Source organism: Phascolarctos cinereus, unplaced genomic scaffold, assembly GCF_003287225.1.
Source record: "Phascolarctos cinereus isolate Bilbo 61053 unplaced genomic scaffold, phaCin_HiC Scaffold_726;HRSCAF=1367, whole genome shotgun sequence".
NCBI classification, from domain to species: Eukaryota; Metazoa; Chordata; class Mammalia; order Diprotodontia; family Phascolarctidae; genus Phascolarctos; species Phascolarctos cinereus.
Genome location: NW_027556098.1, coordinates 380,334,317 through 380,348,960, shown reverse-complemented (window position 1 = coordinate 380,348,960; position 14,644 = coordinate 380,334,317). Strand labels below are relative to the sequence as shown.

At 45.3% G+C, this 14,644-nt stretch overlaps 1 protein-coding gene across 3 annotated transcripts in view; it reads left to right on the top strand.

The window, feature by feature from the left end:
- The window catches only part of VWA5B1 (von Willebrand factor A domain containing 5B1), a 131,066-nt gene that overhangs the window by 102,684 nt on the left and 13,738 nt on the right, over positions 1-14,644 (top strand). For all 3 annotated transcript variants that reach the window (XM_020973183.2, XM_078145640.1, XM_078145641.1), the window contains 3 exons: positions 8,871-8,942; positions 10,506-10,575; positions 12,761-12,887. In XM_020973183.2, the coding sequence (XP_020828842.1) occupies positions 8,871-8,942; positions 10,506-10,575; positions 12,761-12,887 (269 nt within the window). The remainder of the gene's footprint in view (positions 1-8,870; positions 8,943-10,505; positions 10,576-12,760; positions 12,888-14,644) is intronic.

Here is a 14,644-nt window from a genome sequence, read left to right as displayed (position 1 = left end):
AACTACACTCTTTGAGCCTCAGTCTTCTTACATATAAAGGAGGATGATGATATTTATACTTCACAAGGGTTTTGTGAGGAAATTACTATGGCAATCTTGAAGAGTTATAGAAATAGGATTTGTAAATATTACACTGAAAGGGGTCATTCTTTATCTGAGTTGGGGCAAGGGGCAAAACGAGAACCCTCCTGGAGAAGAGGAATAGGTTCCAAAGAAGCCAGGGAAGAGTAAGTTGCTGGGTTGGTAACAGAGTTTCTTCAGAGGCTGAAATCTTAAGGGGATGAGATAACAGGATGACTGGTTGCAAGTGAAAAAACGACCAGGAAAACAACAAATGAATAATACCCAAGTTAAGCACAAAAATAGAAATTTGATGGGAAAAAAGTTAAAAAAAAGAAAACAGAACAAAAATAGCTATCAATGTGGTAAACAAAATTTACAAACTGTTATCTAATTTTATTTGTTTTTAAGAGGGGGGGAGGGAAGGAGGGAGGGAGAGAGAGAGAAGGGAGAGGGAGAAAAGGGGAGAGAGAAATTGGCTTCAGGAGCAGAGACTCTGGCAGACGTGAGGTCAATGCTGGATCAGCCAGCAAGATATAGGGTGTATTTGAGGAGATGACCAATACTTTGTTTGATTCATTTTATCTACCAAAGTTTGGCTTTTTTTGCAACTGTGGGCTGTGATCCTGGGGCCATGTCCACAGACTAAACTATTCCAGCAAGAATGTGAGGATGGGCTCTAAGTAAGGATATAGGTCAGGGGTTACCCAGTGGGTGCAGGGACAGAAAAAGCCAGACAATGGTCATTGGTCAGAGAAGGCAGAAGATCAAGAATCCAGGAAGGTGGGGTGAAGGTTAGGAATCTGAAGTAATCTGGCTGAAAAGAGGACTGATGTGAGGTATCAGCATTGATAATACCCTGAGATGAACCAAGAACTTAGCCAGAGACAGAATCATGGGATCATAGAATTTGGAGCTAGAGTGGACCTTAGCAACCATCAGGCCAAATTCCCCATTTTATTGATAAGAAAACTGAAGCCTAACTTCTTGTATACACTTTGGAAGGCAGCATGATAGAAAAGAAAAAAATATAAGCTTGGATTCAGAAAGACCTTGATTCAAGTTTCAACTCCAAAACTTACTGGCCCTGTGACCTTGGACAAATCAATTCTACCCTAAGTCTCAGATAACCCAACTATAAAAACCATCATATATATACTTATATACTTGTAGAACTCAAGAGGAAGGTATATCATAAACCATAAATTTTTATAGAAATATAAGATTATGATCATTTCTTCCAGGGTACAGTCATTGAACAAGATACGAGGAGGTGTTGATAATAACAAGTACACCCAGAGTAGAGATCCTGGCTTTGTCCAACTTTGTAGAGAGGCACTAATGATGTTATGTTCATATTCATAGGCTCCTAGCTCTAGGCCTGGAAAAGACCTCGTTGGCCTTGGGGTTCAACCTTCCATTTTACAGATGAAGAAACTGGAGCCCAGGTTTAAGTATAATGACTCACCTCGGGGTCACACAGATAGTGGGCATCAAAGGTGGGATTTGAACCCAGGTCCTCTGACTCCAGAGACAGTGTTCTTTCCACTATACCACACTACCTAAATTCAATCATTGGAGTCCAACCATTAGAGCAAACTAAGTGGCACAGTGGACAGGTCTAGGTCTGGAGTCAGAAGACTCATCTTCATGAGTTCAAATTCAGCTTCAGACACTTACTAGCCATGTGACTCTGGGCAAGTTACTTAACTCTGCTTGCCTCAGTTTCTTATGTATAAAATGAGCTGGAGAAGGAAATGGCAAACCACTCCAGGATCTCTGCCAAGAAAACCTCAAATGGCACAAAGAGTCAGGCATGACCGAAACAACCCCACAGCAACAACAGAAATCCTTCTCTCCTTGGCTCCCTGTGCTTCCTCCTATTTCTTTGTGCCTATACCCAAGGACCCGGAAGAAACAATAGCTCTACCTGTATCTCCAGTTATTTGTAGCCTAGGCCCCCGAACCAAGTATACACAGGATTTCTGTACTGAAAGAACCAGTTTTGAAAACATTGATGAATCAGTTCTGAAGGGATGCGAAAGAGAGGAAAATACCAGTTATGCAAAAAAAAAAAATCTTAGGCTGTATCATCACAAAAAATAAAGGAGGTAACCAAGAGAATACCAGTACCTACAGACCACTAATACATCTATTGACCTATCTATACAAAGTTCTTATATTAAAAAGTTATATACACAAGAAGAGCATCCTTAACAGATGGCGTAGGAGAGTAACAGACTCCCACAGAAGATATTCCATGGACATCTTTACAATCACACTGAAGTTGGCTAAATAATGTAGAGAATAAAGGATCCTACTGTATTAAGTGTTTGTTGGCTGTTTTAAAAAGTTGATTTAGTGAAACAAAACCCCACCTTAAAGGTTCTACTCCAACAAAAGTACCTTCAATACATGTTTCAAAAAAATTTTTTTGAAAGATTTAATAGCAGAGTCAACTTTCTTTGATGAACATCTAATTATTAATATCAAACAAGGCATGAATCAGGAAAACATATGCTCACCAAAAGTGTCACTGTCACGGAGAAGTCTGATGTAGAGTCCAGTTTCAAGAGAAGTTCCCTCTCCATGGTGAGGTCTTCCAAACACTCCTATTTATGGACAGCACTGTGTTGATTATATCAAGCCTCAGAACTCTGCAGAATTTTATAAATGACATCCATAATCCATCTAAAGAGTTCAATCTACCTGTCCACACAGGAAATACCAAGTCAATGAAGAATGCTTAATACATAGCTGGATATATAATCCATCAGCACTTTCATCTTGGACAGACACTACTATGATCCAGGCTCTAGTCAAAAAGAGGAAGAAAGTGGTCTGGATTGTGTTTGGAAAGTGACACAGTGCCTTACTTTAATTACCTCAGTCTTAAGATAAAGGGCCATCTTTTTAGACTGGTATTCTCCCAGTGATGTGATGTGCCTTCAAGTCAAAGAATGACACAGTGACTCCAGAGTTAGGTGAGATGGTCACTCAAAGGGCAATGGAAAAGTGCATGATGGGCATGAGCAGGCTATCATACATTTTACCAATCATGGATCATACCTGAGAATTGCTGTAGAAAACTGTGTGACTGGAAAAAAAAAGGTAGGCTTATTATCAGGTGGAAGGGGATGTATGGAAGTATGGATTCTAATCCTAACTCTACAAATTGTTTGAACATGGCCATGAGCAAGTCATTCTAATATCTCTGAGCTTCAGTTTCTCAAACTGTACAATGAAGGCATTAGGGTAGATGGTTTCTAAAGAAAGAGAGAGGAAGGACCACAGGACAGCCCATGTGCTCCTCTGGTTATCTATACAATATCCAGAGAACTTGCTGGAGGCCCTCAGCACCTTGGATGGACTCTCTGTGGTCCATTTACAGGAGGTTGTAGACTCTGGGCTACTAGCATGCATGAATTGTGATTGGCATCATTGGAGGAGGAATGCCCACAATGGGACATGTTTAAAGCACAGACCCATCAAAGCATCAAAGCAATGCACAGTCTACCCCACAAGCTTGTTGTCAAGAAAGTGTTTCATCAGCCTTGATTCACCTTAAAAATGTTTTTGTTTTTATGGTTGCAGGCCTGGAAGCAAAGAATTAGGTCTTTTGATTACTGAGTCGGCCACTAGATGGCAGGACTGCCATCAAGTGAGTTCGTGGTGACCTGTATGTTGGTGTAAACACATTTAATTTTTCATTTGATTCCACTAGAAGCAGCCAATGGAATCTTGCCTTCTTCTCCCCGGCCCTCTTTTGCCAGATGGACAAATAGGGAGGATAGGACATACTGATAGCTTCAGGCTTTCCAAGTAATGTTTCTCTAAAAATGAATGACCCTACAATTCCAAGGGCTGACTCTCTACACATAGAGCTGGACAACTTCTTTTCAGAAGGTTGAGAAAATTCTCAGGATGCCTATCTGGGGAGTGGCTAGGAAATGCAGTTCTAGGGATTACCAGGGAGGTACAGGGGATGTGGGTAGTAGTAAGTTTGGAAAATGGAAAAGGGCTTACTACATCAAGAAATCATAGAACTGGAAAGGGCCTTAAAAAAAGAATGTTAGAACATGTGACAGTAGAACCTAGAATGTTAGAACTAGAAGGAACCATGAAACAGGATGTTGGAACTTGAAGGGACTTTGAAACTCATGAATGTCCAAAGCGGTAGGACCCTTGGGGGGGGGGGAGAGATATCAGAGCTGGCAGGCATCTTAGAACAGAGAACGTCCAAGCTGGAAAGGGCCTGAGAACACAGAATGTCATAGCAGGGAGAATCATAGATTTAGGGCTGAAAGGAGGCTCGGGGTCATCAAATCCAATCTCTTCATTTTACTAATGAGGAAGCCGAGGCCCAGATAAGTGGTGTCACTTGCCTCCCACGAGTACTAAGTGGCACACCTGATATTCGAACTGAGACTTTGTAACTCCACTTTCAACCTTCCCCCCGTGCACTGCTCTTTCCACTGGACCTTAGGAGCCCAGAAGGTGAGGGCCAGAAGGGACGTAAAATGTTTGCACAGAGGCTGAGGGAGAGTGGCAGATCATGTAACCTGACTTCTCCTCTTACATTTGGGAAATCGGGGGAGGGTGAATAGACTTGCTAAAATTCTCTGTCTAGCTAGTGGCAGAGCTGGTTCTAGAACCCAGGCCTCCTGATTTCTGGCTAATGCACTTGTCAGTGAAGCAGACAAGTAGCAGGAGGGAGCAACCTTCAGCCTCCTTTACCCAGTGGAAAGCCCCATCACTCCAGGGCCCATCTCATCCACCCAGTCTTTGCCAACCTCCTTCTCACACTCCCACCCTGGGCTCTTAACCCCCCCACACACACACACAGGGCCTGAGAGACAGACACAAAGACAGGCTGCCAGCTGATTGGGACTAAATGCAGAGGGAAGGCCAAGCCAGACCCTGGGATGCTGGAGGCTCTCCAACTCTCAGGACCTTCCCTGGAAGTCTTCCATTGTTAGGGACACCTGGCCACTGCTTGTCACCTTCCAGTTGGCAGCCAGCAGATAGGGAGAGGAGACGGGGCCCAGCTGGCCCATCAGTAAGCCATCAAGGGATGTTTGGCACCACTGTGCTCACTTCCTTTGTCTCCTCTCTCTCTCTCTCTCTCTCTCTCTCTCTCTCTCTCTCTCTCTCTCTCTCTCTCTCTCTCTCTCTTCTTTCTCTCTGTCTCTCCCTGTCTCTGTCTCTGTCTCTGTCTCTCTCTCTCTCTCTCTCTCTCTCTCTCTCTCTCTCTCTCTCTCTCTCTCACACACACACACACACACACACACACACACACACACACTGCTCCTTCTTAGTCACCATATCAGCTGCTTCTGAATTTGAAACCAGCTTCCTTCCACAGTCACCTTAGAGCCAAGTGTCATTGTGCTGGAGGGAAAATTTTAACACCTTTCTTGGCTTTTGCCAAACCTAAAGGTCAGTAGCTTACTTCAGGACCCTCAAGGTGACTGGCTGGCTGGGGTGAAGAGGTCAGTCAGGAAAGAGGTTCTGGTTCCTGGTAAGTCTCAGGGTGATGCCCTACAGAAAGTCAGGATTCCCAAAAGTGCCAAGGACATAGGTCTGGGTCTCCTGGCAGGGAGAAGTATGGCTCAGGCAGCCTGGGAGAAGGGACTGAGCCCATCTTTGAGGTCCTTCTCTACATTCCAGGAGGCTATAAAATGGGTCTGACCATGCCCATGGAGGGAAGGCCCAGGGCTTTTCAATGGGCTTCCAGGCTTTCTGCTTAGCCTTCAAGCAAGCAGTTCAAGGACCCCAGTGCTTGGCATTAGCCAGCTGTGCAGGTGAATTTCCAGGGGATTAGGGAGGTAGATTTAGAAGTAGTTAGACATCTCCACCTCAGTTCCTCTCATCATGGGAGAAATACTTCCTCCCACATCCTGCCCCACTCTGCTTTGCTGAGTCTCATTTCCAAAACACATTTCTTTGCAGTATACTTCCTGTGGTTTTTGGCTTCTCCTGAGTTTAACATCATTAATGTCAGGCCCTGGGGGTACACATGAGGTTTATAAATTATACAAGGTTTTGTTTGTGGTAATGCCACACTAGACACCACTGAGATTTGACACTTAGATATCACCTTCCAAATAACAGCTCACAGAACATTTCCCAAACACAGATCATAGAATGTTAGGACTGGGAGGGGCCCTAGAACACAAAATGTCAGAACTGGGAGGGCCTTTAGAATACAGGATGTCAGAGCTGAGAAGGGGCTCAGAAAAGAGACCATCAGAATGGGAAGGAATCTTAGAACATGGAATGTTATATACCTTAGAGATTATCTAGCCCAACTCCATCTCACTGTAAAAACCTCGAAGGAAAAGGCCAAGGGGGAAGGGGGATGACATTATATTTGGATGTTTTGAAATCTCTAGGAATGTAATCAATATCCTTCATCTCCAGAGAAACATTGCTTCTAATCCACCATCACTGGAACATGAGCTCTGAGTTCTTTTGTCTTCAGTAGTGGAAATAGGCAGTACAGTTATCCATGTTTCCTGTTGTCCAGAGGTCAGTCAACAATATTAATTGTGTTTACTCTGTGTGCCAGGCACTGAGTTAAGTCCTGGGAATACAGATACAAGCAGAAAGAGAGACAGTCCCTCAAGGAGCTTATACTGTAATGGGAAAAGACAACCCATAAAATGAAGCTAAAAAGGGGAGCCAAGGGTGGAGAAGGTAGAGGAGTTGAGCCCATCAGGGGCCTAGTAGAGAAAATACTGTAGAGATGAGTCAACCAGATTGGCCTGGAGAGGGACGAAGGCATCTGTGGCCTGGGCCGCCTCCTTAAAATGGAGGCTCTGGGAGGAAGCAGCCAATCAGAGGCAGAGGTCACAGGGATGGAGAAGACTTCAATGTCAGAAGGGCCGGAGTGAGCTTCCAGGGGGAAGAGGTTTCTCTGGCGCAGCAGAGAAAGTCCTGTGGAGATCAGACTACAGGGAAGCCAGACCATCCCCAGCTACGCATCCGTGGCTCAAACACCCATGCATGAGACAGCAGACCCGACCTGGCATCCAGTCTATCTCCAGTGAACGAGGATCCCTTCACCTAATGCTGACAGGTCCTCGGCACCTTTCAGCTGGGCTAAGGCTAGAGCTACCCAATGGGTCTCTCGCCTCTTTCATCCATCCTCAGCTGCCCAAGGCACTTTCTTTAAGCATGATCCACACCATGTCAAGTTCTCTTCAGCAAACTCTAGTGACTCATTCTCTATCAGCTCTAGGACTAAACCTTCACTCTCTTTTTGGCATTTAAAACCTTTCATAATCTATCCCCAACCTACCTTTTCAGCTTTGATATATATGTATATGTGTGTGTATACATATATGTGTGTGTATGTGTATATGTATGTATGTGTGTATGCATGTATATGTGTGTGTATATGATGTATATGTATATGTATATGTATATGTATATGTATATGTATATGTATATGTATATGTATATGTATATGTATATGTATATGTATATGTATATGTATATGTATATATTTCTTCCCTTCACCACTCTACCCTACAACCAAAATGGCCTTCCAGCTTTTCCTTACGCACAACTGCCTCTGTCTCCCATGCTGTAGAATAATTATCATCGTCATTATAGTTAGCATTTATGTAACTCTTTTAAGATTTGCAAAATATTTTACAAATGCTATCTCATTTGATCCTCACAGCAGCCCAGGTAGGTACATACTATTATCCCCATTTTATAGTTGAGGAAACTGAGGCAAGCAGAGATTTAGTGACTTGCCCAGCATCACACAGCTAGCGAGTCTGAGGCTAAATTTGAACTCGTCTTCCAGGTCTAGCGCTCTCTGAGCTCTGGCACCACCTAGCTGCCTATGACACATTCCCTCCTTACCTCTGCCTCTTAAAATCCCTTGTTTGCTTCAAAATTCAACTCGGGCATCATCTTCTATTTGAAACCTTTCATGATCCCCCTCAGCTACTTACGCCTCAGCTAGGTGGTACTACAGTGGGGAGAGTACTGGGCCTGGGGTCAGGAGAACCTGAATTCAAATTTGACTTATGAGCTGCATGACCCAGGGTATGTCACTTAACCTCTGCCTCAGTTACCCCAACTATGAAATGGGGATAATAGCACCCGCCTCCGAGGTTTGTTACGAAGATCAAATGAGATGAGATTTGTGAAGCGCTTAGCACAGTGCCTGACACACAGTAGGCACTTACATGCTTCTTCTGTTCTACTAATTACCTCGTATTTATTGGGTACGTGTGTAGAATGTAAGCTCCTTGAGGGCAGGGGTTGTCCTTTTTTTTGTATATTTGTATCTCTAGTGCCTTAGTAGACACTTAAATGTTTGTTGACTGACTGACTGACTTTATACTTGCTTGTCGACTTCTTGATGAAATGGCTCCAGTGGAGGTGGTACCTTTGGCCTTGGCCTTGGCCCAACGAGCCCCATGAGCTCCAGCCTGGGGGATTTTGTGTGGGTAGTGATCTCTTGCATTCTTACCTACTAAGATGCGAAGAATAAATATTGTTTGAACTGAATTGGAATAAATGACTCGAAGCAGCAGTAGAGTTCAACTTGGAATTAAATTTAATTGAAAGGGCGGGGAGGGGCAGCTAGGTGGCACAGTAGATAGAGCACCAACCCTGGAGTCAGGAGGACCTGAGTTCAAATCCAGCCTCAGACACTTACTAGCTGTGTGACCCTGGGAAAGTCACTTAACCCCAATTGCCTCCCCAAAAAAACAAAGTGAGGGAAGAGGGAGGGGTGAACCTGGGAGAGTGAGATGTAGGGGTTCACTGGGCCTTCTCTCTTGCAGATCTGGATGAGACCAATGTTTCTGGCAGCCCACCTCCAAACGTCAGAACTGAGAGGACCAGCCTTCAGGACCGTGAGTGCATGGCCACCTCCATCTATTTGTTTCCCCTTCCATTACCCTATGGCCCCCTCTGACCAGGTCACGGGGGTGCGCACTTGAGGACCTAGAGGCTGCAGGTTCCCCACCCCTGGACTTCCAGACCCCACTTCCCCTGCCTGGGGTCCAAGTCTGAGACCAGAGTCCAGGGTTCCTTCTGCTCTCCTCCTGCCACCCCCAGAGGATGGCAGAATGCTTAGGCTACCCTATTCACTCCCGACATTAGAAGGCTTGACTTCTCCTCTCACCGATTTGCTCTGTGACCTTAGATAAGTCATTCCTTTCTCTGAACCCCATTTTCTGGAAGGCAGCCTCATCTGGCAGACCTAGAGAACTTGGATTTGAACACTGGCCTTGCCATTCACTAGCTAAATGTCCTTGGGCAAATCCTCCAACCTCAATGGCCTCAGTTTCCTCATCTGTAAAATAAAGGAGCTGGGCTACATGATCCCTACCAGCTCAGAATCTATAACCCTAAGTGTGACCAATTTCAGGGCCCTTAAGTGTCAGAGGAAGGGGAGGGAGTGGCATGAGGGCCCAGGAGGATGGGCTCCCAGGTTCGAGTGCTTAACATTGGGCCGCAGTGCTGGTTTTATCATACAGGGCCTAGGTGGGCAGCTGAAGGTGTCCAGACGGCCTGCATAAGGGGCAGTGTGTCCTGCCCCACCATGGGCCACTGGCCTCAAAGTTTCCTTTAGACAATGAAAAACCACAGCGTGAGTTGGGTCAAAGATTGTAACAAATAGCTTTCCCTACACCTATCCCTGACCTGGAGGCTTTCAGAGCCCTTGGAGGAAGAAGAGGACAAGGAGGAAAGGTTAAAATGGGACCTTTCCCTCTCGTCAACACTCACCCTGAAAAAGCTGAAGTAGGAATTTAGGAAGATTGTAGTATAACAAGGAAAGCCCTGTGCTATACGTGGAAGGCATCTTAAAGCTGCTCTCCCATAGGTTCTGCCACCTACTCACAGTGACTAGATAGGTTGCTTTCCCTTCCTGGGGCTCAGTTTACTCATCTGGAAAATGGAAAGAATACCAGACCTATGGACCCAAGGGGAATTTACTTAGAAAAGGGGCATGATGTGTAACCTTGGGCGAGTCACTTAACCCCAATTGCCTCACAAAAAAAAAAAGAAAGAAAGAAAAAAGAAAAGGGGTAAGAAAGTGATGGACAAGTTGGAAGACTTGTTCAGTTGTTTCAGTCGTGTCCGACTCTGCTTGATTCTGTTTGGGGTTTTCTTGGCAGAGATACTGGAGTGGTTTGCCATTTCCTTCTTCATTTCATTTTACAGATGAGGAAACTGAGGCAAACAGGGTTAAGTGACCTGCCCAGGGTGACAGAGCTGGTAAGGATCTGAAGCTAGATTTGAACTCAGTAAGATGAGTCTTCCTGACTCCTGGCCTGGCACTCTGTGCGCTATGGCGCCACCTAGCTGCCCAGATTTATTACTATGGGAATGAGTAGAATTGTCTCTGCCCACACCTATACCATAAAGTCCTTCCCAGTTCTAACATGTCAGGATTCTGCATTCTTCTTCAGGTCCTCTGTACAAGTCATTGTTCAATCCTGGCCCCAGCATTAAGGCCTCAGAGACCCTCTTTGGTACCAGGTAAGAGACCACTGCCTGGCATTCCTGCCATCCACTGAGCTGGAGAGGGGCAGAGTTCAGAGCAGTCGGCCTAGTTGAAATAGACAGCAGCCTACCACACCTGTGAATGAAGGGTCCTGAGGCATCCGTATGCACTTGCCACCGTGCCTGGAATGCTACCTTTAGGAATTATTTCTTTGGATTGAGAGTCTCCCTCTCTGGGCTTCTCTTTTAAAATACAAGCCTCCAAATGCACCTTCTTACTTCCCTTGAAGAGGTGGGGGACTCTGTGTCCCATACACTATCAGATCTAATAGCTGCATCAGTGGACATGGGGGGGGTGGTATCCATTTTTTCTTTGTAACAAGAAAGAATCACTGGGGAGGGGGAGAGGGAGGAAGGGAAGAAGAGGGGGCGTATATCTGAGAATAACTGAGATTAAAACCCACAGTCATCAATAAAACATTCTTTTTAAAAAAGGAAGAAAAAGAAGCAACAAATTCTTGGTTGAAAGAATGAATATAATGCACTCCTCTATCCCCTTGGATACTGAGTTCATTGGGTCCCTACTAGCTCCATGTGGATGAGTTTTTCAGATCCTTTCTTTCTGACAGGAGGAGCTAAGCAAGTGGAACATGGGGATTCTGGGGATGGGGATGGGGTTGCAGAGGGGAAGGGGGGACAAACTTGGTCTCTTTCTACCTCCCGTCGTTGGCCAGACCCACAGCCTAATCCTGCTAAGGAGCAGGGTTTGCTGCAGGGGTGGACAGGGGGGGTTTAGGCAGGGCTCTCTCTAAGACAGGGATCACCCAGGACAGAAGGTTAGATCTGGGGTTTCACTATCAGCATGTGAAAAGGAAAAGGTCTTTGATGCTTATTCAAAAGGCTTTAGTTTTCAGATACTCACTGTGTCCTCTTGGACCCATCCCTTCCCTCCTCTAGGAGTCCTTTTCTTTATAAAGTGAAGATTAAGCCATCACCAATATTCTGTATCTGAAGAACCTCCCAGTTCTGACATCCCGTGTTCTAAGGCCCTTCCCAGCTCTGACATCCTGTGTTCTAAGGCCCCTCCTAGCTTTAATATAATATGTTGTAGGGTTCCTCCCAACTCTAACATTCTGTGTTCTACGGGCTCTCTCAGCTCTGACATTCTGTCTTCTAAGGGCCCTCCCAGTTCTGACATTGTATGTTCTAAGGCCCCTCCCAGCTTTGATATAATGTGTTCTAAGGGCCCTCCCAGTGCTAACACTCTCTGTTCTAAGCTTCTTCCCAACTCTGATGTTCTCTGTTCTAAGGGTCCTCCCAGCTCTGACATTTTCTGTTCTAGGGCCTTCTTAGCTCTGACAGTCTCTGTTCTAAAGCTTCTCTCAGCTCTGACATTGTCTGTTCTAAGGACTCTCCTAGTTCTGACATTCTGTGTCCTAAGAGCCCTCCCAACTCTTACATTCTGTGTTCTACAAAACCTTCCAGCTCTGACTTTCTCTGTTCTAAGGCTCTTGCCAGTTCTGACATTCTAAGCCCCAAGGTCCCTCCCAGCTCTGACATTCCCTGTTCTAAAGTCCCTCCCACGTCTGAACTTCTATGTTCTAAGGCCCTTCCCAACTGTAACATTCTGTGTTCTAAGAACTCTCCCAGTTCTGACATTATATGTACTAAGGCCCTTTTCAGTTCTCACCTTTTGTGTTCCAAGATTATCTCCCAATTTTGACATTCATGTTCTAAGGGCCCTCCTAGCTCTGACATTCTATGTTCTAAAGTCCCTGTCAGTTTTGACATTCTATGTTCTAAGAACCTTCCCAGCTCTGACATTCGAAGTTCTAAGGTTGTCTCCCAGTTCTGACATTCTGTATTCTAAGGTCTCTTCCTAGCTCTAACATTCCATATTCTAAGGTCCTTCCAACTATAGCACTCTGAGCCCTCTATTGATACCTTGTCCCTAACTTAGAAAGAACAGGGGGTTGAGGATTACCTTGGATCAGAGGCCAGAGATTGGAAAGGAGTGGCGGCTGGGGAGTGGAGAAGGATGGAGATAGCAGGGCATGATGGTGGGTTGGGAATGATAGGGCCTGGCCTCCTCGTAAGTGGCTTCTGGGAGAGTCAGGGAGGCCCCAGGGGAGGTTCTTGGAACATGGGGGTGGGGGAGAGGCTTGCAGGAGGGAGGGCTAGCCATACCAACCTTGCCCCTCGCCCTGGTGTGTTTGGACAGGCTGAACCTGAATACGAACAGATTCTTGACTCGAGCAACCAGGGGGTTAGTGTCTAAACCCCCAGCACCAACCTCCCAGGTGCAGGAGCTTCCCCTTGATACCGAGAACATGGATTATTTACCTCTGGTGAGTTCCCTGACACATGTGCATGTTGCTACCTGCCCTGGGCAGCTGGGGTGTATCTGAAGGGTGGCGGGGGAGAGGCATCATTGGACAAGGGCATTGCCCATTGTCTCCAGTCCATAACAAGGCTTGACTGAAAACCATCAATGAGTCCCTCCCCCGTCCTCCCCCCAAAAAAATGAAACTCTTGCAGCAGCATGAGATGGAAAGATCTGCATTTCAGAACCTTGAGAAATCTGAGTTCAAATCTCAGCTCTGATAATTCCAACCTAAGTGACCTTGAGCAGGTTACTTCCCCTCTAGAGGGCCTCAGTTTCTTCATCTGTAAAATGAGTTGGACTAGAAGATCTGTAAAGCCTCTTCCAACCCTAAGGTCTCTTCCATATCCAAATCAACACTAAACCATTCAGAGATCATAGAATAGTAAATAATTAGTATAGAATAGTAGTAGAGCGTGGCCAGTCTAGAATTAAGAGCTAAAAGCTCTATTTGGAGTGAAAAGGGTGCTGGATTTGGCAGGAGAGTAGTACCCCAGCTACGTCACCCACTCCCTGGGTGCTTAGGGCCAATCACTCCCCTTTCTCTCATCTGTAAAATGAGGGGGTTGAGATGGTCTTAGGTCCTTTCCAGATCTAACTCTATCCCCCCATGGTCCCTTTCAGCACTGGATCTCTGACCTTAACTTCCTTTTGTTACCCAAATCATGGACCTGAGCTGCCCACAAGGAATCCAATTGGCTGGTTTGAGTACCCACTTCTCTCTTTGCCTCTGTTTATCCTCTGATATATCATTCTGTGAAAGGACTTTAGAAAGCATGAAGCCCCAATATCTGATATTGTCATCATCAACAAAACACTGACATGCACCAAAGGAGGAGAAAGGATGCATCATTTCTTCAGTTTATAACTACATCTCTTACCTCTCCATTCAGGGAGACTTGTCTTCCCTCCCCTCCTCTCTCCTGCCCTCCTCCTTTCACAACTTCCTCTCTCGGCCACTTTTCTCTCCCATTTCCTTCCCCTCCTCACCACTTCACTTCTCTCGCCTCTCCTCCTTTCTTCCCCTTCTCTTTCATCTTCTCCCTTTCTCTCCTCTCCTCTCCATCTTTCTCATCCCTCCGAAGCCAACCCTCTCCCCACTTCCCCCAGTTAGTAGGGCTGCCTCTTCCTTCCCACACCAGCCAGCACAGCAGGCACTTTGAAAAAAGATTGGTCTCCCAAGATTGAGAAATGCCTCTATGGTTCAGTGGTTCTCTGAATATTATCTAAGAGCCTCTAGACATCTAAAGGCTGGCTCCAAAGGAAGAGGAGGAGTGAAAAGGAAGGGGCAGTAAGTGCTGATTTCTGGGCAAATCAACTGGCAGAGAGAAGGAACATTGAAAAGTTGCTGAGTGTGAAAAAAGGGTGACTAGGCACTAAGTGAACGGAATTGTCCTCCCTTGTCCTACTTACTCAGTGTGGTTCAACAGAAAGAGTATTAAAGTAGACTTCAGGAGACCCGAGTTCTAATCTTTGCCAACTACTTTTTTGTGTGACCTTGGACAAGTCATTTGTGTCTATGAACCTCATTTTACTCATTTCTTTTTTTTACTTTTTAAAAAAATTTTATTAATTTATTTTGATTTATCAACAATCACTTCCATATGCTTTTCATTTTACTCATTTCTAAAATGAACAGATTGAATTGTTTGATTTCCAAGTTCCCTTTCAACTCTTCTAGTTTGTACATTCTATGGTCTATGGTCCCTCCTTAGTGCCAAC